This window comes from Bactrocera latifrons, unplaced genomic scaffold (genome assembly GCF_001853355.1).
Source record: "Bactrocera latifrons isolate USDA-ARS-PBARC rearing strain unplaced genomic scaffold, ASM185335v1 scaffold_101, whole genome shotgun sequence".
Classification (NCBI taxonomy): Eukaryota; Metazoa; Arthropoda; class Insecta; order Diptera; family Tephritidae; genus Bactrocera; species Bactrocera latifrons.
Window position 1 is genome coordinate 100,382 of NW_017534420.1, and position 26,526 is coordinate 126,907.

At 33.9% G+C, this 26,526-nt stretch overlaps 1 protein-coding gene across 3 annotated transcripts in view; it reads left to right on the forward strand.

Annotated features, from left to right (window-relative positions):
* The window catches only part of LOC108967866 (dual specificity protein kinase splA), an 80,225-nt gene extending 54,268 nt beyond the window's left edge, over nucleotides 1-25,957 (forward strand). The window contains exons 2-7 of one of the 3 annotated variants that reach the window (XM_018931515.1): nucleotides 15,111-16,165; nucleotides 19,471-20,391; nucleotides 20,533-20,646; nucleotides 23,949-24,155; nucleotides 24,737-25,089; nucleotides 25,161-25,957. In XM_018931515.1, coding sequence (XP_018787060.1) covers nucleotides 15,111-16,165; nucleotides 19,471-20,391; nucleotides 20,533-20,646; nucleotides 23,949-24,155; nucleotides 24,737-25,089; nucleotides 25,161-25,199 — 2,689 coding nt within the window. In that variant the 3' untranslated portion in view covers nucleotides 25,200-25,957. Of the gene's footprint in view, nucleotides 1-15,110; nucleotides 16,166-19,470; nucleotides 20,647-23,711; nucleotides 23,805-23,948; nucleotides 24,156-24,736; nucleotides 25,090-25,160 lie in introns of those variants that run through there. The other 2 variants (XM_018931506.1, XM_018931524.1) reach the window with 2 other exon arrangements.
* Nucleotides 25,958-26,526: the final 569 nt, after the last annotated feature.

Below are 26,526 nucleotides of genomic sequence, written 5' to 3' on the forward strand. Positions count from 1 at the left end.
AAAAAAAAAAAAAACTCCGACTAAAAGAATCACTGCGCCAATTTTCATGTCTTTTCGTTCTATATAAGATATGCGATTATGCTCATATTCATACATACATATACACATACATTCATACATACATATGTATGTAAGTGAGTAATATGCTATAAACTATGTTCGATTCGCCTACCTTTGGAGAGTAGAGAAGTGAAGCTTGTACATTTATGTATATTTTCATTGTTAACAGTAATTGTCCTTTGTGCTATTTACAATAGAAATACTGGTCTAAATGAGTAAAGCGAAAATTGTTAGCTTCGAGGAAAGCTGTTAATCACTTTAATGAGTAATACGATCTATTATTCATTTATGTTTTAAATAATATAATAATGTAAAATAATTTGATTAAAAATTAGTTTCTCTCGAAAAACTCGAACTGGAGTGATTTTTTTAATTCGGCAAAAGATTGTATTTTTTCATCTAATTGATTTAAAAAAAATTAAGAAATTTAATTGTTTTATTAAGAAATTTAATTGTTTTATTAAGAAATTTAATTGTTTTTTTAATTCATAGTTTAAGACAAATATGGGAACTGTGTCTAACATTAAATATCATATATAGTAAAGAATTTTAAAACAGTGAATTATTTAATTTGACTTGTCAATTAGCCCATCAGCTGCAAACGAATGGACATGTTAGTTAACATCTACAAAATGTGAGCAAGGTYAATACCATTTTCTTTCTCTTACAATACAATACTTTTCTTTTGCATATTTGACCTGCCAATAAAACAAGTTCAAGTAACAAAATTCAAGTATCTAACTAGTGTGCATTACTGCTTAAGCGCCACATGAAGGCCCACTCGAAAATGGCTATGCTTATGTTCGTACATATGAGCACATACTGGTATTCGCAAGCATATCCATTCCATTGTCTGTGAAGAGCATATCCTGCAAATTACATGTACAAGTGACTGGGTGCCAAGTGCTATTTGTTGTTATTGCATGGCTCTTTGCTTGGCCAAAAGCCAAATAGTTGACAGTGTTGTAAACCTGCTTGTGACGTGTTGCCTATATGACGCTTAAAATTATGCAGCTTTCGCCTTGCACCACCACTGAAACGACCAGTGTCCCTGCAGCGAATTAAACTAATTTTACGAACATCTACTAATTTCGTACGTACATACATATGTATGTATGTAATGATTAAGGAACCGGAAGGTATAAAGTGTCTTTAGTTGGAATATAAATTGCAACATATTATAAGAAAACGTATTATATATTTGTGAYATTCTGTTCGAAACGTAAATTTTTTGCTCACTAAGTTTCCCCTCGTACGACTAATTTTTTGATTGGGTATCGCTTTAATTCCAACATGAGATTGAAGCAAATTAAAACTTAAGCGTGAATAAGGGGATGTATGTATTTAGGCACTTTTACTCCCGACTACAAGTTTTCTGGCAGGGGTGTATCAAATACAATACAATTGGAATGCCCAGCTGCCATCAAGTTTTTGAGTAYTTGAACGTGCTGCAATGTCAACTGGAAAGTACCTCTACAAAGGCTTCAGGCAATTTATATACATATCTATGTRTATCCTATGTGAAATTTAATATTTTTTATATAATATGTACAATATATGAATAAATGTTTATTATGCTCGCTTTCCTTTTCACTAGAGCTATGAAAAGTTAAAATGTTAGTTAGTTTAAATTGTAGAATATTGTTAGATTTACTCCCCATTCCCAGTCACATTTCGAGTAAATATGTTTRATATATGTATAATACATATTTCATAAAAGTAGCTTCATGTTCTTGTTGTTGTTGTTGTAACGGCAGAATTCTGCCGAGTTGACAGTCCTTGGCCGGATAAAAATCCGGGTCCGTTCCGGTTTTCGTAGACCCGACTGTCGTGGGAACGGGCTTCATGTTCTTCTTAGCGAGCGCCAAAAGAACGAACTATAAAATAAACAAAATGTAAATCTCGGTTTTTGTAGCGGTAAATAAATAAATATCAAAAAATACATTTTCAACAACTAGCAAATATTCCGAACAGATTCTTTTTTATTTAGTATAGTTTCGCCAATTCACCAAATATCTATTCGTTTAATTAAGGGTGATTTGCTCCTAATTAATCGTCTATCTTTGCAAAGTTTTAGGAGTCAGATTAATGTTCGCTCACACAGTGACGTAAATCGTTGGACAACATTTTAAAGCCTCTTTATTCAGAACAGGAATTATGTATGTACATTGTTTCGATATTTCAATTTGGGACCGACCTATCGCTYATGATTGCCAACTATTCTTATTTCTGTGGCGGTGGTATTTGCAAAAAATATCTATGTATGTATATTAATCAAAAGCAGATAACTTAATTAACCTAAAAATGTCATTCGACCAAATGGAATAATGTATATTATAGAAGTTAGAAAATATTGTATATTATTATATACACCTATCTGACTGTTTATAAACAAAAATATGCAAATATACAGTCTTATAGAATATGCTGATTAATACCTTTTCTCAGAATTCCAAACAAAAAATGCCGACTTGCAGATATCTGTTTGTAGAGTAATATTATTAACCATACGGTATTTATATCATGAAATTATATATATACATACGTCTATAAATTAAATAATAAAAAATCTCTTCCATCCTTGAACTTCGTGTATAATTTCACTGCGTTTATTCATATGCTAAGCATATATACATACTTGTATGAGCATGTTGATTGTGCATGATATCGTGTGTTCAAAAAGTATCGCGAATTTTGAATTTTCGCGGGTTACGTATATTCGAATTTCGAATTTTTTGTGGCGTTATGTTGGTACTCATGTCTCTCACTTATGCCGACAAGCTCGGCCATTTTGAATGTTCATTTAATTGTTGACAGCTGCTTTGCTTGCACGTGTTTTGGATCGTCTTCGATTTTTACCTATTGAAAAGAATGGATCAAAGAACCTGTATCAAATTTTGTGTGAAAAAACTGTGGCATACGGAGAAGCTACCTTGGACCGAAGCAACGTTTATCGGTGGTACAAAATGTTCTCAGAAGGCCGAGAAGATGTGACAAAAATTGGCTTTTGCACCACGATAACGCCCCTGCTCACACATCGTTGCTTGTGCGCGACTTTTTGGCCAAAAACAACACACTAATGATKCCGTAACCACCGTATTCCCCAGATCTGGCCCTTGTGACTTTTTCTTGTTCCTTAAACTGAAGAGGCCCATGAAAGGACGACGTTACGCTTCTCTTRACGAGATAAAGACAGCATCGAAGGAGGAGCTGAATAAGATAATAAAAAAATTATTGTTTGAAGTGCTTCGAAGATTGGAAAAACCGTTGGCACAAGTGTRYAATATCTCATGGGGATTACTTTGMAGGSGACAAAATAGATATTCATGAATAAATAAATAATTTTTGAAAAAACACAAAATTCGCGATACTTTTTGAACACACCTCGTATATATGGATCATTTATACAATTTTCTTGTATTCATATGTACATACAGTGTTGGACAAAACATATTGGACTGATGGCTATTATTGCTTAAAATTTGACGTATACCCTAAATTACGATTTTAGATACAAAAAAAAAGTACTTAAATATAAGGGGATATTGTTTATTTAGTGAAACTGTGAAAACTTTGTAAATTTTTTTTAAATATTTTACATTTTATACGAAAGAAATTACAAGTARTCAATATTCACTGCGACAAAATATATTGGACTAGTCGCAGTTTCGTGATAACTGTCGAAAATCYCGTTATTTTCTGACGATTTTGCATTCTTTGCGCAAATTGAACAATGACATAAAAATTCAATATCATTTTAGTTGAAACAAGCATCTTCACATAAAAGGTTGTGACGCGATAAAAATKTTACTTTATTCGAAGAAATTAATAACAAAAAGTGGCCATGCCTGGAAATAAACATTCAATTCAATTAAAACAATTAATTATTAAAGACTACAAAAATGGATTATCACAAAAAAACATTTGTAACAAATTTGATGTGAATAAATCAACAGTGAGCTTTATTATAAAGAAATTTAGGGACAGTGGACCTGTGAAAACTTCCCATCGTGGAGGACGACCCAAAGCTAGAACACGATATGACGATTCTAGAACACTTAGAGAACTAAAGAAGTTTCCTGATAAGTCGGCAGCGCGTGTGGTTAAAGCCTTAAATTTSAAAGTTAGCAGCCGTACAGTACAAAGAAGGTCGTGTGCAGGTGGGCTGACAAGTTATAGGGCAGCTAAAAACCCTTTTATATAAAAAAAATCGAATAAAGCGATTACAATTTGCTCGGGAACACATAAACTGGTCAGTGAAACGATGGAAAAHATTTCTTTTCTCAGATGAATCAAAAATTAATATGAAATATTCAGACGGAATGAGCAGAGTTCGTCGACCAAAAAATAAGAAGTTGGATTCCCGATACTGTCAAGGCACGGTTAAGCATGGAGGAGATGGTATTATGGTAAGGGGATGTTTTTCCGGGTTTGATGTTGGACCTCTTCATCGAATCAATGGTATTATGGATCGATTCATGTACAAGGATATCCTTGAGAACGTGATGTTTCCCCATGCCTAGTGGAATRTGCCACTTTCTTCATGGTCGTTTCAATACGACAACGACCCAAAGCACGCGTCGAAACTAGTGGGAAATTGGACCGTAGCTCAAAATATTAATGTCCTAAAGTGGCCAGCTCAATCGCGGGATCTCAATCCTATTGAGGATCTTTGGAAGATAATAAATAGAAGGATAGACAGAGAAGGAGTGAATGGAGATAAAAACAAATTCGAAGCTGCAAAAAAAGCCTGGTTAAGCATTCCACAAGAAGTTATTAACAATGTAATAGTTTTTATGCCAAATAGATGCAGAGAAGTAATTAAAAATAATGGTTATGCTACAAAATATTAAATAACAATCATTATTCCAATATGTTTTGTCGCACTGAATATTGGATATGTTTAATTTTTTTTCGTATAGAATGGCATGGAGTCAAATAATTTCTACAGTTCTGTATGTTTTCATAAAATAAATAGTTATTCTTTATATATGAGTGATTTGTTTATATTTAAAATAATAATTGCGAGAATAGGGAACGATAATGTAATYCGTAATTATGAGTCCAATATGTTTTGTCCGACACTGTATGTACATATATATTTGAATTTATGAGTTTATCATTGAGATTTTGACGTCAATAGTTGTCCGTTGACCGGTAATGAACATGTTGCCTGTGTAAAATTTGATGCCATTTCTACTATATGCCGCATAAGGGAAAGTGCAAATTACTTGAATAATATTTGTTAGACAGGCTCAGCCACAATCAATTGTATACATCTAAAATACTCAGATTCAATACAAAGGTACATACAGTACCCCACCAACCCATTAGAAAGAGGGTAAATATATGTAAAAATTTACGAATAACATTATACGAGTGTTTGCTATTCGAAAAATTTGAATTTTTTCCACCGCCTAAGCATTAAGTAGACTGCACTMCATGCTACCACATGTCAGATATTAAAAAAATTTACCGTTGCAATTAGCGGGACTTAAATACGAAATTAGATTGAAAATTTACTTCAGTTGGAGTTAGTTATGACTCATCAGAGATAAATTGAGTGGCGTAGTGGAAGGAACCGAATTTTTTTAAATGTGTTTAACATTTATTTTAGAGATTCCAGGGTTTTATTTATTATTTAAATTTTTTTTTCTTAAGTTTTCTGAAACATTATAATATAAGCAATAAAAAAGGTACTTTTTAGGAAATAGGTAAAAAATCGGACATTTCAAAGAAAACCAAAAGTGCCATTGCTGCACTTTTAAAAGATAAAAGTACATGCTACAGAAAAATAATAAAAAAAAAAAAAATTGAAATGAGTGCAGCTACTGTTACTCGAGTAGCGAAAATTGTACACACATTCAAATATTGCACCGTTGGTCGCACAAGTATGCGGCAAAATGGGAAAATGTCTGAGCGCATTCGAGGTAAAGAAAGCTAAATGATGTCCATGAAAAAATATCGCTAACAACAGTTGAACGCACCTTTTCAGAAAAAAACATAAAAACCGCTGTACAGCAAAGAAATCAAAATTTACCAAGTGAATGAAAAATTAACGAGTGGTAACGGTCAAACTTCATCAGAACTACACAAAGGTGGATTGGAACAAGGTAAACATAAAAAGTTATGAAAGTCCCCCATTCGAAGTTATGCTGCTATTTAACATGACTTTCTCCTTAACAAAGATTAACTTTAGCGASGAAGGCCGGCTAGAAGCAGTGACAGAAATCATTCAATTTGTGCGTCGTAGACCGTGTGACCGTTATGTGGAGATCTGTATCCAAAAAACGGTAAAATACGCCCCCCAATGTAATGATTTAGAGCTGCATATTTTTTGAAGGTCCTGGACCAATTTATTTTGTTGAGGGAACGATTACTAGTGAGCAGTACACCAATGTACTTCAAGATGGTTTTGTACCATATTTGGCAACACTGAACCCTTCAGCAGCCCAGCAGCCCAGCACACTTATACTCACGCTGAGGTCCCTTGCCACACCTCCCAACGAAAGATTGATGTCATTCACAACTTGGATATCAATATATTACCTTAGGCGGGCAATTCAACCGACCTAAGCCTCACCGAAAACTATTGAACGATTCTTAAATCGAGGGTATATTCCCGAAAAAATCCCACAATAGCCCCACTCAAAGATAACATAAAAGAATGTGTGCCTGAATGATACAGATTTAAAAATAATGATGATATTTGTTTGAATAGTATGCCTCAAATAGTGAAGGCTGTTAATAAAAACAAAGGTTTGCCAACCAAATACTAAAAAAAATTTAAGTTTTTCTCAATTTTGTGAAAGATGATATTTCAAATAAATATTATACAATAAATTGTATTCACATATCGTAATAACTTTTGGTTTACTTGACTCTGAACGCAAAACTATACGAGTATGAATAATTGTTCCTGTTTCTAATGGGTTGGCGGGGTACTGTATACTCGACATTCGTGTATATAACAGGGTGTTACAATTGGCGGATGAATGTATTTTTGCGTCGCCTATTTAAACTGACRGTAATTAGTCGGTACCAAATTAGATAAGGTAAGGTCTGTGGTCGGGTGTAACCGAACTATTGCAACTTGCAAGTATCAAAGCCGGCGAAATATTTGTAGGTTTCGGCAAAACTGTATATTAAAAAATTTAATAAAAGAATTAAACTTTCATTATTCGACGAAATCGTGAATAAAATATAGGTCATAGGATTACTTAGTATATTACTATATTTTAGGTCGTAATTATATCAAAATCCTTTTCAAATAAGAAATATATGAGTTATCGGTTGAATTTAATACATTGAGTTGATATGGAAAACGTCAACCAAAGGATAGAAATTCTTTATATTAGGAATATAAGGTTTTGACCAAGGTCTAAAAGAGTTCCATTCCTATTCAGTAGTAAATCACACAGTTTTCAACTAAACTGGCCCATTTAATTTCATTACAATATCACACATTTTGACGGGTTAAAAGTCAGGTGGAAATTCGGAAATCATTTTTTATATGGTATATTGGGGGCAGAAAAAGTGATGGGCTCACGTACATAATCGATTTTATCTACTTTTGGTCATACATCGTACTACTAACATTCCACCTCACTTACCATCACCAATATAAGAGAAGCCATACAGGTATTCTACATATTATCTCACAGATTGATCAATAYTTTCGATAAAATATTCGCTAGGATTCATATATTCGGTATATTAAGCTTGTACAGTTGTTTTGGTTTTGACAAATTTTGGTCATAACGTAGCCTACCTTAGGTGTACTATTCTTGGTAAGTTTAATTCCGATAAATTAATTGGTGCTAGATTGATAGTTAAGCTTTTCCCAATTATGAAACTAAAAAAAAATAAAAAAATGTATTGAATTTCAACAGGTGGCTTTTGAGATTCGGTTATGATAATAGGTTTTGAAAGTTGCACAGGAAATTTTGAAATTGGAAGGTACACAGGATAGACCGCGTAAACAAAAAGTTGACTAACTTTTTTCCATATACAGCTTGTTTGTGTCAGTCTCAGCATGTCCATATTGAAAGACCGTGTATTTCTTTAAAAACATTTACCTTTAACACTTTTAAGAATTAATACTCAGTTGTTCATATATTACTTCTTCTTATAAAAATGTCATTCTAGATACGGAAATTTCAATTATTGTGAAAAATATGTTTAATATATTTTCACACCTTTAAGCAAAATAATTTATATGCTTATAAATAAAGAACATATTAGGTTGTCAAAAAAGTCTTGCGGCATTTTTATTGAATTTTCAATTCTTCATAAAAWTTTTTTTGATGACTCATGCATAGCTCTTKASCGATGCTACGGCTGCTACTCTGCCGGTCTCTTTCGACCAATTCAGCGATTTTGTCGCAATTTTCGACGACAGGSCTTCCGGAGCGTGGCGCATCTTCGACCACCTCTACAMCARAACGAAAACGTTGAAACCATCGTTGTGCGGTGGAAATGGAAACTGTATCYGGTCCATAAACTGCACAAATTTTATTGCCGGCTTGAGATGTTTTTTTGCCTTTATCGTAGTAGTGCTGTAAGATATGCCGTATTTTCTCTTTATTTTACTCCATGTTTGCGACGCTATAACTCACGAACAACTTAAAAGAAACTTCAATCAATCAAACACGTGTTAACGCGTGAAATGAGCTTTCCAAAAAGGTATAGCATGACCCGATGCGACGAATAAAACTAGAACTACGCGCTCTCAGCGCCAACTAGBGAAAATACCGCAAGACTTTTTAATAAATTAAAGCAAAATAATAATAATATAAATGACAATGCTATGTTTGTAAATATATATTACGATATTTGCGCTTTVGATAAATTATAAGTAAATAACTAAATATTAAAAAATATGTAGAGTAAACTCAAATCCTTSGTCTTAAATCGCTTTTCTCACTCCCAAAATTAACATTATGTAGAATCCGTTAAAAAGTATACATTTCGTTTTTTAGTCATAATAACCTTTATTACAAATATTAAAATATTTACAACACATATGTACATATAATGACCTGTTCTTCGTTTTATTCAACGATAGCCTGAGGATTTAAAGAGCCGTTTAATACAATATTTCGTTTCATGTCTTTGAAGAATCCTAAACTGCAATATGTTTCATTGATATGAAACTCCAGTTATCAAATCCCTTTCTACATATACTATRCATACTAGTCATTTAAGCCTGCTAAATAGATAATGTAATAACAATGTTTCAAAACTTTCTTGCCTTTCCTGACTCGGCCTATTCGGCTCGGGCAGAAGGAGGACAATTCTGTGTTAGGTCCAAAAATTGGTTGTTATATTTGTACTATACGAAAATATATAAGCACTATTAACACGTTTAAAAACTCTTCTCGTGAGATGGAACTTGCAAGACTGACCTTCAAGAACTCTTTGAATAACGAAACGCTTGGGTAATTTAGTAGCATGGTTCAACGCGTAATTTTACTCAAAAATTATGTTTTTTCAATCAGTCACCGCGAAACGACGAATGTCGGACTTGGCCGTAAGCATTTTCGTAAAAATGATATTGTTTCAAATTCAAAATGTGGACTCAGCACAACAGGCAGTCAGTCCTCGTCAGTGTTTAGGCATTATGGAATTTCTTTTATAAAAAAGAGTGAGTTTATTATGCATTTTTTATTTAAAAAATGTTATTTGACTAATAATTTAAGTGGCAACGGAAATTTGAATATTTATTCGCTTCAAAAARGTGAAACAATTACCTGCAAGAATAGCATAAGTATTAGAAATATGTATACGGATAATGCARTAGTAGTGTTAAGAGGCAACGATTACTTGTAAAAATTGGTTACTTTTCGGAATAAAAGGTGATTCACTTAAATATACACAATGTCAGTACTTAATTTCAGTTGGCTGAACATAATTTTATGTTCTTTTTATGGGAGATATGTCAAAGATCGTTTTRGAAAAATAAAAGGATACCAATTGTGTTTTGAAAACTTATACATGTATTTGTCCATTGAATTATTATGAGTATTTTTCAATGTACTATCGATTATCTTTAAAATCGGGCACTACCGCTTCTTTTCTGGGTACATTCGATCACTGTTTGTCGCCAATAATTATCATTTGATTCTAAAATTTTTTATTTCGATATTGTACTCATTTTCAATCTAAACACATACATACAAATGTGTCATTGTAATCCGATAGCCTACTTCTTAGCTCATGCTGATTACAAATACACACATGCAAACTTATATATGTAGGTAAAAAAGCCACTTTGCTGCATATGCATAAGTACACTTTTTCCAATATGGAAAACATTGCAATCAGTTGTTCCGACTTAACACTCCACAGCCTTATGCACTCTTATATTCGAAAGCGCAATAGATTTTTAAGTGGGGTAAATTTTTGTATGCATTTACGTAATATAATATAAGTTTGCATTTAGATGTACACGCTTATGTATATGCAAGTGCACTGCGGTAGAGCATAAAAATAAACTTAAGCGTTGCAAAATGCCCAGCTCAAGGTCGTCTCGATCTCCAGTGACACGTGTAAGTGCATTTACGTACACCGGCATATACAGATGCATATACATATGTGTATGTATTATTTGTTGGTGCAGTTTCTGTTTTGTTGAAAATCGTTTTCGTCGCAAAGTGCAGCATTTCTTCTATGAATTACTAATTCAGCAGCATAAGCAACAAAACGAAGTGGTACAGTTGAGTATTAAAAACCTGTAAATACACCGCAAAACGGAAGTACAAAACGAGCACTTCAAGGCTTGAACTTTAAAGTTTTCACACTGCCAAAAATATATTAATTTCTTGCTACAATTGCAGTCAATAAGGCCAGCAGTTTTTTTGGAACAAGGGCGCTTGGGTGAATTCAGTGTGTTAGGCTCTTWTATATTTTCTTAGCATTTAAAATGGCTTTTATACTACAATATTTTTTATTGCCTTACCAATTCGTCTGAGAAACCTAAATTTATATAAATAATTTTCTAAAACATTTTAGCACATTGCACAACTAAGAACCAGCTTATTTTATTTTTTACCATATAAGAATAAGGATATTTTACCATTGTATCCTTATCTTTAAAATTTTAAACACGCTATAAGCCATTAAATTCGACTAAACTTTTAAAGTAGACAGACCATCTAGTGGTATTACATTTTCATACCTGCCATATTTACATATATTAAAATGTTAACTTCGGCTGCCCTTCATATATAACGGAGTTWCCYTACAAGAACTTGATTTGGATCGGTCAGTTTATATGTATATATAGTATATGCYATAGTAATTGTTTGTATGGTAGCTATATCTATATTAATCGGATCTGAGCTATTTTTTCGAAGATGGCAGTGCTGCTTTGGGCAACAATTCGTGAAGATATCTCGTCAAATAAAAAAGTGTTCCATTCAAAACCTTGATTCCGCTCGTTCAGTTTGTATCACAGCTATATGGTACGAAATGGGCGATCCCGACAAATGAGCGGCTTCCTTGTTCAAGAAATAAAAATATTGTGTAATTTTCATGCTATGGGAAGGGTTTTTCTCTAACTCATTAAGTTTTCTAAATCATCAAATTAGTTGAAATTTAGGGGTTTCACACAATCTCATAAAGTTATAAGTTATAACGATCCGAAAACATAGCGTTCAGAGTTGTATTTGCGTAAACGTATTTTAGTATGCAATCCAAAAACAAATTTTTTAAACCAGTATAAAAAGTTATGATTGTATGATTGTACGAYGCTTTATGACACGTTGTGAGTATAATATAGTACATATTATRTATGTATGTACATACTATATATTATATTTATAGAGTACAATAGAAATCACTACATAAAGTTACCATAGGACCATAAAGACGTTGTTAATTCAAAAGTACGGCATGAAATAGTGCATGGTAAATATGCAGTCATTATGACATTGGCCATTAGCACACATTTCTAATGCGTAACTGGCACTCGTATACACTGTATACATGTACGGAACAAAAACGAGAAATTTACGAAGTAGGGTGTATGTTTGTAAGTCAATGTGAATTTTTGCCACTGCGGCGGGCGGCCATTCTTTTCTTACAACGCAATCCAATATTCACATTTCTGTTCTGTCTTTTCATCTTGCACATTTCCTTGGCCCCCCTCCCTACTTCTCGTTCTTGTCGTCTGCGCTTCAGCAATAGTTGGTTCCTCTCGCTTATGTTTCGCCGTTAATGACTTTGCCGGCGTTGAGAAACTATTTTCTTTGCACTACAATGAGTAGTCCTAGTGAATCTTTTGTGTAATGCAAGGCATGTGTATAAAAAGAGTATCTCAGATGTGAAGATTACTTCTCGCACACTCGCATGAGTTGTGAAATGCGTTATCTTAAACGCAAAATAGCATGYAAACACGTGCGCTCGTACCAACATTTGGATACATACATTTGTATGTATATTACTAAATATAGCTACCTTTGTTTATTTATGTGCATTTAAGTGAACTGTGTCAAGATCAACTCGTACGGGGAAAATATTTACATTGAAGTTATCCAATCACACATATTTCTATGATATGCYTAACTGTATACCTATGTAAATATGCTTATGAATCGAATTAATGTGTATATTTTTATAAGATTACTTTCCTTAATATACAAATTTTACATTTAGAAATATTATTTTGGCTGCTCTTAAAGGCGAATGTGTTCTACCTTACATTTTAAACCGAAATTACTTTTTTATCACTAATTTTCGAGTTATCATCGAAAGAGATCCACATAATCTCATTTAGTTATGCCATTATTGTCCTCTTACCCAATTATTAAAACAAATTGCAGCAAAAGTTTATCGAAAACAGAGACAACTCCCCTCTATTGATAACTTCAATACGCAACACACCAAAATTATGTAATAAATAGGCTTTGGATGAGGTTATTTACAGTTKTGTTCAAAGTAACCACCATTTTTTATTACGCCAGCACATCTGCGGGGCATTTAATCGATTTGCTAACATGCCTCGTGGACTGTGCTCCACAATTTTCTTGTATTTGATGGTCTACGTCAGCAGCACCCTTTTTAATATATACCCATAAATTTTCTATGGGATTAAAGTCAGGCGACTGAGCAGGCCACGATATAACCTCAACTTTATTGACTCAARATCATTCATTTGCAGATTTAATTGTATGTTTCAGGACGTTACGTTGCTGAAACAACCACTTTAATGRCATATTTCATTCCGCATATGGCAGCATAACTTTTTCAGTATACCCACAKACCTACTGATCCGTGATTTCTTTTATCAGATGGATTGGTCCCACGCCGYAGTACAAGAACTTCCTCAAAAAATCTATCATTGGTGGATATATCGAAACAAAGACATGGKGAAAGTACACACGTTTAACTTAGGACTGCCTCACCAGCTTAAAAACGCATATGGCTTTTACTGCTTCTACAATAATATTTAGTCATGTGGGTTCCATCGTTTCGAAACCTTTTTTAGACCGATGCAATATTTGACTGCAGTCTGCTCATTATTGCATATGTGTGTTTAACATACGAGTTCAAAAAATAACAAGCAACATGGTGGATTGCTTGCTTTGTGGGTTATTGTCCTAAAGTATCGACAATATTGCAAAAAAATACATACAAATAAACATATGTTATAATATCGATATGTGTTTCCTCTAATTGCCTGCTACTTAAAGCTACTTAAAGCTAAAGAGAAGTAAACGACCGCAACGCACCTCTGCAGAACTTAGATACAAGTACATATGTGCATAAAGCATACAGACTTAAGTACGTATACATATAGCGCATGCATATGTAGGTATGTTTGCTTGTATATTTAACGACGGTGAGTAATTATTTCCAGTCGACCAGACAACCCGACTAACAATAACCTTTCCAGCTGATTGCCGCTCTGTCGGCCCTTATGCAGTTGCCGCCGTTATCTGTTGGGAATAATGTCTACCGCACTTCTTACTTGTACCTACTAACATAATACTATATATATATAATACCTACATATTCTTACGATTAGTATCTCAATATTTGTGCCAGCTGAGTTTTGTGTGCAACAGGCGTTAAATTTTCAAATAAAAATACATTTTTGTAGGCGGTTGTAAAGTATTTTTGTTTATACATATGTCTGCCTTTGTCGTCAGCACCGTTACTGGAACGGCATGCTGAGTGGCTATCCATATGGTGTAGCGACTTCCTGCAGTTAACAACTCATGCACAAATTATACACACACACATATATGTGTGTGCTATGCCCATTAACCATGAAACTATGTTGGTTTATGAAGTCGAAGCACAGTGAATTGAAACATTCTTATCTACCAAATTACTTGCAGCAAAACGTTATTTTTAAGTCGAATTTACTTTTAAACATTGCCATGACTCATTTAACTGCGGAAATATACTTCGCTAATACAGCTTTTTAAAAAGTCATTTCACTATTCCTTTGTGTATATGTAGTATGTACAGGCTACTTGATGTGTAGTGGACATTCCTGTAATATGGCAGATGTTTACCCTTAATAATTTTTAGTAAGGAAAGGAATTTTATTCAATGCATCGCCAGACGTATTCCTATTCCTCGATATTTTCGACAATTGGATCCACAGTGGTGCATCCTTATCGGAATTTTTTTTTAAAATAATGTTAATAAAGTCATCAATTAAAAATCCTTATAATGGATTATATATTTAAAAAACGAGTTAGTCTTTTTTAAAATTGACCATTTCTTATAAAACAAATTCGACCACATCGAAAACTTTAATATCAGGTATTGCTATGATATTTCCTTCATATGYCGATACAAATTTATTAATGTTCGTATTTCAAATATACTTTAGAATATCGCTTTTGAATTAAGTTTAAACTCTTATCTATCAACTCCTTTCAAATYAAATTTCTTGGAATTTCCTTTTGGCTTCTGTTTTAAATTAACTAATATTGAAAATTTTCCGTACTTCAAGATATATTTCTTCTAAATTAATCCAAATTGCATCAACTTAACCTMGTTATTAACATGCCTTTTCTCTTTATCGTTCACAGTCGCGGTCTCACCCCACCACATCGAGTGAAATCAATTTCTATGGCTACATTCACACAAGACGATGTTGATTTTCTAAAAAGTCATGGAAATGATGAGTGCGCTAAAACTTGGCTGGGTCTTTGGGATCCCAAGCGAGCCGTGCATCAAGATCAGCGGGAATTGATGATTGACAAATATGAGCGAAAACGTTACTATTTGGAGCCAGCTAGTCCACTTAAATCTTTAACGAATGCCGTTTCACTTAAAAACGGTTCGGTGACAGCATCGGCGGCAGGGGCAGGAGTGGAAGTGGCGACAACATCTGGAGTAAGGGCGACAGTARCAACAGGTAACTCCTCAGCAGCAACAACATCAAACGGTAGCAGCACTTACAAGAGCAACGGTGATGGGCAAATAGATTTTGTGCACGTGAGCAATGGATTTGGTCATATTGGGCACAATACTAAAAACCAATACAAAAATGGAGAACGAAGTTTCCATCTGACGCCGCCCAGTACACAGCGTACCACCATGAATGGTTTGCATAAATCCGTCACTACGACAACGGTGTCCGCACCAAATAGCTCGGGCAAGTCAACGTCCGCCATAAGTCGGCCTCAACAACATCAACAAAACGGCTATAACCATTTGCAAGATGCGTTTATGCCGAAAAACAATAATATAAATAACAATGGCAGCAACAAAAATAATGAGCTCAATGTCTTGCATATGACATCCAGCCGAATGTCGGACAGTAGTAGTTCGACAAGTGTGAACGGTTTCGGGGCGGACGCAGACTTTGTTGCCGATTTTGGTTCGGCGAATATTTTCGATGCCACAACGACATCGGTCCGTAATAAAATAAGTTCCCCTCCAATATTGAATGGAGGTGGCAATGCGATATCGAGTAACGGTTATGCTAGAATACAACCTTTGAAGAAACAGCAACAACAATACCAACTATTAAATGGTCATGGTCAGACGAATGGCAATAGCTCTCACAGCGATACAATCGACAATGGCACATCCGAGAATTTTGCCGACTTCGAACATGCGCCCATTTTCAATGCGGCTGGTAAGTACATATATATATGTATATATTGCCTTAAAGTATAATATACTCCACCATATTTGATTTCAACATATGTATGCATGTGTTTGCATATACATACATATAGTATATAAATTTTCAATGCAGCGGTAGCTCGTATTTGAAATCTGGTAAAGCTTCGAATTCTTGTCACTGTATTCGCCTGCATCTATTTTTTTGCGTAGCTTTAACATTAATAGTTCAGCTCACCAAATTAATTCGCCTGTTGAATATAAATTCATTAGGAATTATTCAAAATACCTGAAATATACTTTGAATATGATTTTCAAATCATATACCTAACTATTATTTAATAACGCTATAGGTTCAAACTAATATCTCTTAGTCGCTATCATAATTTTTGTTGGAGCCTATAATCTTATTTCAGTTTTTTAACATTTATATTTAATATTTATTTATTTTATATTTATATTTCTTTCGTAAGAATATGAAATAATGTGAAATCAGTTTCCTTTTGGTTGGTTCTCCAAAAATTGTCAGTATTCAATTATTACAATTTGCTTTCCAAAGTAAACAAGACTTTTTGAATCTACCGCCTCCTGGTGGTGCCATCTATATGCCGACTGGTGCGTTATAATCTACTATCTTTATCGTTTGCCAGTGAGAATTTCATAGCATTTCATTGATTGGAACTGAAATTATTGCCTTTTAAGTGTCAGTATGTTTGTGTTAACGGTACGAAAATAAGCTTCGAACAAAGAGCCAACATTAAATTTTGTTTTAAAATTGGTAAAACTTTTACCGAAATGTTTCAATTGATGAAACAAAAATTGCTCAGAATCAAACATTAGAASGACGATTATTTGACCAAAAATCACATTTTAACCTTTAACCACTCCTCGCATTCCCCTGACATGGCATCGTGCGACTTTTTCCTTTTCGGAAAAATGCACTTGCCCATGAAAAGAAAGCGTTATGCAGACGAAGAGGCCATTCAAAAGGCTTGCAGCGACATACTGGTGGCCATACCATAACATACCGTATTGAAGCAGATGGAGACTATTTTGAATAAAATAAATTGATTTTGCCGAAAAAATAAGTTGTCACGAAGTTTGTAACACCCAGAAGGAAGCGTCGGAGACCCTATAAACTATATARGGGGATTCTCTTGACCTTGCAAGATTGCAGATATATACAAGGGCACTAGAGCAGCCATTGCAGAATCTAGTGATATGTGAATTAGCGCACCTTCTGCATTTATTCTTAAAGCTTAGTATCCAGCTCTCAAGGAATGTAAAAACTTCGTATAAAAAAAAGCTTAAGAAACGGTCAAGAAACTTTCCTGCGATAAATTATACTAGCACAAGTAAAGAAGTCGAAAGAAATCTAGTACTAATTTTTAATAAATTTTTTTCAATAAAATGCGAATATRGCAAACCTGGTTATGCGAAGAAACATCGAATCAACAATTCTTTCTTGGACGAAATTCAAAGTAATCATTAAATTCATCATAAATTAGTTAAATTCACTATTATGAAGTATATTTCATTTTGAAATGTATAAAACTTACCAATCATCAACAACATTCCTTAAATAGCAATGAAATTTATGTACGTACAAAGTTTATTTTCTTTGTTATTCTCTCTTGYTCTTCTAATGTTGATCATACACAATGCGTAACCAGCWGTCAAAATTACTTGAGAAATAATTTTTTTTTAGCAATTACTTTAGAGCTTGATACCAACCTTAACAACTGTAACAAATCTTTATAATTTAAGTAGAAATTATAAAACCTATTTAAAATTTACCTTCCTCAACAATTTAACGACATAATACGTCTTTATGTAAAATGACAGCCAAACATCATCAAAATGAACATGGGGTTTGGTCTGACATATTTTTCAGCCATTGCAAATAATTTTCTGCGTGTGTTTGTTATTGTGCCATTGAACTCAGAGGAAATTCCGCAATTCGTGCACCGYACAAGGGTTTTTGCAAGGGCAAGAGAATACCCCTTATATTTATATAAATGATCACTATGTTGAGCTGCGTCGATTTATTCGAACTAATCCCTCAGTTTTTAAGATATCGTTTTGAAATTTWGTAAAAATCATTTYCTCTTCAAGAAGCTGCTCATTTGTCGGAACTGYCGATATCGGACCACTATAACATATAGCTGCMATACAAAGTGAACGATCGGAATCAAGTCCTTGTATGGAAAACTTTCCCATTTGACAAAGTATCTTCAAAATTTGGCACAGATTACTTTCTAAGATAATAATGTAACTCCAAAGAAATTGTTCGGATCGGCTTACTATAGCATATAGCAGCCATACAAACTGAACGATCGGAAAAAGTTCTTCTATGGAAAACGTTTGCATTTGACAAGATATATTCCCGAAATTTGCTATAGATTATTTTCTAAGACCACAATGTTTAGTTCGTGTATGGAAAACTTTTGCATTTGACAAGATATGTTCACGAAATTTGGTATAGATTTCTTTCTAAGGCAACAATGTAATATCCGAAGAAATAGTTCAGATGAGTTAGCTATAGCATATAACTGCCATACAAACTGAATGATCGAAATCAAGGGCTTGTACGGGAAACTTCCTCATTTGACAATATATCTTCGAAATTTGAGATGGATTACTGCTTAAGGTAATAATATAATCTCCGAAAAAAATTTTCAGATCATAGTAATCCGATCCGATATAGTTTCCATATAAACTGAACACATAGCTACTAAAAGAAATGCACATGTGAAGGGTATATTAGTTTCTGTGCAGCCRAAGTTAACGTTTTTTCTTGTTTTTTAATAAGTCTTTTTTACTTTGGAACATACCTTATATATATGTACATATATGACAATTGTTAGTTTGTTGTCACATATGTATGAATATGTGTTTCGCTACGTTACGTACATCTAGTGTAGAGTATATAAGTTATGGTGGTATGGAATTCACGCTTTTTGAAATTTTAAGGAGTTCGATAGAATTCCATAATCTTATTTAGCGCCGAACTTTTTGGAGTTCATTCAAGTATGTAAATTGATCCCCAATTAGAACAAAAAATTTTCATTAATTCCGAAAACCGAATTTTTACTAAAAACAAATTTTGCATTTTGTCAATTTGCTGTACAATTACTAACGATTCATTATACTTATTTAAAGTGTCCGCGGTTTCTTTTCTAAACATACAAAATATATGTAAAKTTTAAGCTTAGTCCTTTTCTTCCCAGAAACACACAAATTTTCCACTTTCACCTCGGAATCCTGTCATAATATTTTCCCTCTCTTTTATTCAATTTATAATTGTTTTTCGTACAGAAAATTATAGTTTTATAAGAAAAACTGTGATAAAACGTTGCGCCGGTGGCCAGCAAAAAGACTCCAAAGACAGTAAACAAAATTCTGTGCMAAATGCGAAAAGTTCGGAAGTTCCCACCGATATTGGATCGTCTGGTTCAGCAGCTGAGTATGAGTTAGATAAAAATTTGTATGCCGACATCAGACAAGCCACAACACATTCTGATGCAGCAGAGAGTGACAACAAAGGCAATCTTAAATCGAACACAGCAGTTGAGCAAAATGTCAGTGATACTCCAATTAARCCGGCTAAAATCGAAAATAGTGTCGAAAAGCCACCAACACAAGCGCTTGGTTCAACAATGCAAAATGCTGTCAGTGAACTGACATCTCAACTGATAAACTCACAGTCCTGTCCACCGGATCAATGCCCGGTACACCAAGCTGATTATTGTGGTTATTGTGCACCGATCAATTGTGTGCCTCCATCACCTAATATGTGCAATCAACAAGCTCTCAGTCAACCGCCGAATCAGGATCAGGGCAATTTCTGCGCTAACAATATGCCGCAAGTGGATTGGTGTCAGTTTGCAAATAACCCACCCTTTTGGCCCTCAAATAACCCAAATGTGCCAGGCAGTACAGYTACAACACCAGATATTGCGGCCGCGCCAAAATCCCTCAATACAGAGCCACAACAATGCCCGCCCATATTTTGCCCACAACCACAGTTTTATGGCCCGACAGGCTTCGCCACATCCTGCTCTCCAAATATCTGTACGTCRCCCATGAATCGGCAACCACCTCAAGTGGACGCAACTATCGCTGGTCTCAGTTATGCCGCATTACCGCAACAAACCATTCTCAATACAGCTCAGAATCGACCACAAAATGGATGTGACACCAATGCTGAAGCATGTCTGGAACCAACACCATCGTACAGTACGTTATATAATCGATCTTACTGTCAGCCACATGTGTCTGCATATTCAAATCCATTTATACAACAAACACAAATGCAAACGTCTCCAATGCCAGTTCCACCTGAATGTTTCAATCCGTTTCATCCAAATTGCATTTCAGGAAGTTGTACGAAGGGTTGTATGCCAAGTAATTCAATACCAGTAGGGGATCCAATAATAGATCCATCCTGCAATTTGCACTCACCTTATAGTAATTGCTTCTGTAGCAATTGGTGTAAGTTCTGTATTTCATTTAAGTTGGTTTTATTGCGTTTGTTCGTTTGTTTCATTATTTTAGCTTTGTTTTAATTATGCTCCCTTTTTTCGATACGTTTTGATATTGCTTGTTGATGTTGCATATTAAATTTATTTTGCTTTTGTTGTATTTTTCATGCATACGTACCGCTTAAACTTCGATTTGACTATATTAAATATTTGTTCGTTGGTATTAAAAATATCAAAATCTGGTTTGCAACTTACGAATACTGGTATTTATATATTTTTAAAGCAAAGCAACTGAACTGTTTTGCAGTTTTATAGGGTCGGTAGGGTAATCTGCGCTGTTTTTTTAAAACATTTTTTTTTTTGCATAGACATTTTTATTCTACAATTGAATTTTTTCACATATCATCAGGTATATCGTTGAGTTCTGAATAATGAAAATAAATGCGCCAGAAACATAAAATTTTACAACCGAGAWCAGAAGAGAGGACTTTGTAGGAGGCGATGTCAAATTTTGCCGATGGACGTTGCACCGCCCACATTTAGGTGAAAATCCTTATCTGAGGGGTAAATCGAACTACAACCACGCCTACTTCTCATGTAACACAATTTAAAATTACAACTGATTCTCACACTTTCCAATAAACGTTTCACGGATAATGGCTTCAATATCATACATATTTATCTTATGGACACAAATTATCCATATCGGACCCAAACATTTCATGCCCCAATGTTCCAAATATATGGACCACAGTTCCTATTTCGAACATAATAGGAAAGTAGGCTGACTTTACACTGCAGATATTGACAATATGTGAGCTATGAAATTGAGTGAGAGTGTTTTTCTAATTACGCTGCGCCTTTGAGAATAAAATGAATATAATTGTGTGAAAACTTGCCAAAGATCCGGCAGACATTATCTCGCACGCATATAGTTATGATGGTATGTCAGGTACTTTATGGAAACTCATTCCTAATTTTTTTCTGTTAATAATATGTGGCGCGCGGTTGTTAACTTGGCTATGATCGCGTAAGCGGTGACTACGCCATTCAAGAAGAAGACGAGAATGTCAACAATAGATAAAAGCGGTTCAATACTACCCCTATCTCCCAAATACCTAATATWAAATTGTCAAACTTYCGGTTGACTTTTTACCGTATACATATGTATATGGCCCAATATGTAACATATCTTAATATTCTATAGTTTGATACCGAAAATTTGTGATATTTCACGACGAATTACCTAAACTCCTATATAATGGTTTTCATCATTCTAACAAACCCTATGCTGAATATGTCAGTCAGTGTATGAGTTACATGTACATATGTATTTATAAAATTGCTTCAAAATGTGTTCTTGAATATACCTGAGCAATGTCACAAATCAAATGAAATGTATAAATTTCCTTGAAAATTATGTGGTGTACCACCAAATATGACTGGAAATGTTCTAAACCTCATATCTTTAATATAGGTAAATCATTTAGATCCTCTGGTTGAAGTTTTCCACATCAACTTACATATATAAAATTTAGCCTCTTCAGATGATTCACATAGTTCAGTTTGAAGGATGCTTTGTGGCGGAGTARAGGTCTTCCCCTTTCTCTGCTTTCTCYGGCGGGTACTGCGTCGAAAACTTTCAGAGCATGACCTACCCAGCGTAGGCACTGTCTTTTAATTCGCTGAATTATGTCAATGTCGTCGTATATCTCATACATATATACATATCATCCTCTAAAGAGGGTATTAATATAATTTCGTTGAAGCATATTAATAAAACTAAGTGAGTACAAGATCTTCAATAACTAAAGATCACATAAATAATAAAGATCACCTAAATAAACAAGATACCAAATTCTTCCTTACTTGTTGTCTATTAAGCTTCTTATGATATATCAATTTTTACGGAAGAGCAGGTGCAGTATTTTTTCGCTGTATATTATATAAGRTCTATTAAAAATTAATCCATGGATTAATTTCAAGTAATGGAAACCATCGATTCCAACGGTGATGTAAATACTGTTTCGATTGCCCAGTAGCTAAATATTGTTCAAAATTTAGGAACCAACTAAAGAAGGCTGAAATTCCAACTGCGARTCGCTGCTGTACAATATCGGTCCATTTCTGAATCGAAAGGTTTCTTTTGATGAAATGTGACTCACTAACGACAACTTCAACTCTTATTCGGATATATACTTTCAATAATTTGACCATCTGATAAAAACTGTCGACCAGAGAGGAATTGTGTTATCTCTGGACAATAACAGGACCGACAGGCTCTGAGGGCTTAGTTGGGAGGTTCGTATACATCCACTTTACAGTAGAGGCCCGCCACGACGTGAATACTGCCTGTTCCTCTTAATAGCTAAGAAAATTGCTGGTATTTACGGTAATACGGTAGTCCAGTCATTACAGTAAGTTCACCTCGGAATTCAATGTCAATATACAATATTTACAGACTTATAGCTGGGTATCTCGAATTCCGAGATTCTTACCTAATTTAAGCTTAAATGACTGGACTATAAATGAGTTCGCCTCAAGCCAAGCATATGAAAATCGAGCTTTCCATTTTTTCGTCAATGAGGACGAAAGTTTTTATGAGTGTGGCATTTTCAAAATACTTTCAAAATGAAAAGTATAGAACAAAACCTAAATGGAATCATCCTAACTATGTTGAAATAATGGATTTATTTTTACAAGACCTACCATTACTATGGACATTTGTGTCTTGTAACTGCCGAAAGATTTAACATATCGTTTGTRGATTTAAATAAAATTTATTATAAAAGAATTATTATACCATAAAATGACGATATGCAATACTATCACAGAGAATGGCTATGGTTTTTTGAATTCATATGCCAAAATTTATTTTTGTTAATTACAATTTTCATACAATTATCTTACCATCGAAAATATTTTTGTAGTCAAACTTCGGTCAAAAAGTATTTTTAGTGAACATTGATTTTTTATAACTATTTTTTTTTTTTGTTATTAAAGTGTTCAAATTGGTACATTGTACGTAGTTTGTCGTCAATTTATCATCTATCGAACTAATATTTTCCTTTATAGGCTACCTACCTCAGTTACCTGGTGCAAATTTATATTGGTCCGACTACTGCAATTACTGTTGAAAACGCCAATTGCCATATTAATCCCTGATTTGTATAAAAACATTTACTTATAACKTTATTTAAGTATATTTGTCAATATTTATTCGCACGTCAAAATTTTTTAAGACTAACATATTGTTGCTAAATTGTGTATATTCTATCTATATTGCTGAAACCCTCTTTAATTTATTCATAGGTCTACCRATACCCAATAACAATAACAACTTTCGAACGATGAACAATCAGCATAATAATAKCCACAACAACAATAACAATAATACACCAAGCTCAACACCCAGCGAGGATAGATATGCGGCACTCAAAGATCTGGACGAGCAATTGCGAGAAAGCAAAGCAGCGGCCACAGTTGTGAATGCCTACAGTGTGGACGTATTTGGAAACAGTAAGTAAACCTTATAYTCTCGCAACATGTTGCTAAAGAGTATAATAGTTTTGTTCACTTAACGGTGGTACGTAGCACATTCGTCTAAGTGGGATACATATAGGTTTATATATAAAACTGATCCGGAAGACGAGAAAAGTTGAAATCCCTGTGACTGATGGTCTGTTCGTCCGTCCGTCCGTGCAATCTGTAACTTGAGTAAAAATGGAGATATCCTTGGAAATAAATTAAGGCGGAGTTCGTAGATGAGCCTAATCGGACCACATCCACTAAACTATTTCAAAAGGTTAAATGCCCAACTCATCTGTCACTGCAAACGAAAGAGTTATTGCTAAACGTCAAAACCTCTGAGACTCTGTCAACTGTTTGGACGTTTCAAGACTCATTCAAAATTACCAATAAAAAATGTATTTCATAATATTTTTTGTAATGGATGTTTCGTAGTATTAATTTTCAATTAAAAAAATATTTATTGAGAGCTAACAAGTTTAAATCACTTTATTAAGTATTAAACAACCTTATTTTTTTGCTACATAAAACCTATTTCTTTATATTTTTAATACGTATAAAATTTTTTTTAGATGGCATTAGTAATGGCGTTAATCCCTTCAAGCATCAGCAGGCAAATCCGTTCCAGGCTGGCACTCACGGTACATCGCCAACAGCAACACAAAACTATTTTGGTCAAATGACAGTGATATCGAACGGCAATGGCATACCGTCACATCCACCAAGCGCCGCAGCACAGTTCTACTATAATACTAACGGCTTTGGTAATGCAGCAACTTCAGCTGGCACAGCGACTGCTATGTTTCCGCACACTGTAATAGCGGCTGGGCCAAGCGGTTGTGGTTTCGGTCTAGGAGCACTACAGCCAACGGCGATTGCAGCCACTGGCGCCGGCGGCGGCGCAGCGTTCAACAACCCATTTACAGTAYGCAACGAATTATACCACCAACAATTTAAGTGAATTAATTAATTTTTTACTTGATTTACTGTTTACAGGCAAGCGGCGCAATGAGCACCAATAATCCCTTCTTATGAGATATTTGCGGTAATCGCTATGAGTCGGAGCTGAAGCGCAATTACTAAGCGTATCCTTACCAATTTATATATAAATATGTATATTTAAATGGAATTATGTTGGCTTAGCGTGGGGTCCTGCAAACGCAAATCACAAACTTGATTTCCAGGAAGAATATTAGTTTAATGCTGAGATCAAAGTTGATAATGTTCTTTAAACCAAATTAATTGTTTCCAAATATATTTAAATTGAGACCGTACGTAAGAAATTTATATATGTATATATATAACAGATGTATATATACATATATATACGAAAAGAAATTAATAACGATACTTTTTATGACAAACAACCGAAAAGATCTAGRAATGATTTTGCCTGAATTGCTCTCGATTTAACTTGCTCAGCAGGAGTTTAAGAATCTCCAACAATAAATTTTAAATAGAGGAAATAATAAAAATATTAAAACATATTTATATACTACTTAAAATAGTCCATTTGATGCGAAATAAAATATTTAGTAGGCGAAAAGCTCTTTTACATTTACATCTCATAATATGTATGCATAATCTGATACTTAATGTGCATAATTTCGTCTACATATATAGTTAGAAAACCGAAACAAACACTTATACATACCTAATAAAGTGTAGAAAGTTTTGGTATTTCAGCCCCTTTAGTTTTGTCGTACGCGAGAAAAAAGTTTTGCTGGCCAATGAAATGAACAAATTCATAGGGTTTTACATACCTACAACAAAAATGCTCTAGTAAATGTATAGAACAAAATGAAACGGAAATGCTTTAAGATCAAACTAACTAAAAACTAAATATATTTAGGTTTAACAGCGACCGAGTAAAATGTAAATTTCAACTATTCAAAGTAAAATGTAAATCAAAAATGTTAAATAGTAAATAGAAACGTTGCATAAATAAATGAAATATTTTGATTATTATGAAAAAAATAATAACTAGATAGCCAGAACATGCAGAAGGTTTTGCAGAAATCTCATATGAAGAAAGGCGGTTTCATAAATGTAAAATAAAAGAGTTTAAACTTACATACAATACATACGACTATATATTATTGCTTTACGAAACAGTTAATTTAATAAATAAGCTTTAATCAGTTGTGGCATTGTATAGTTACCAAATGTTAATAATTTTTTTAAAGGGCTAATAAAGTTTATTTGCTGTAGTGTAAAATTAGTTTTAAAAATTTGTAAATGCTTCAAACGATCATTAAACTACCATACAATTTCTTAATTAATATTTATTTTCAAGAAAATTAGATATAAACTATTGTATGTGCGTGTGTATGATTATTTACCATATTAGCTAATACTCGAA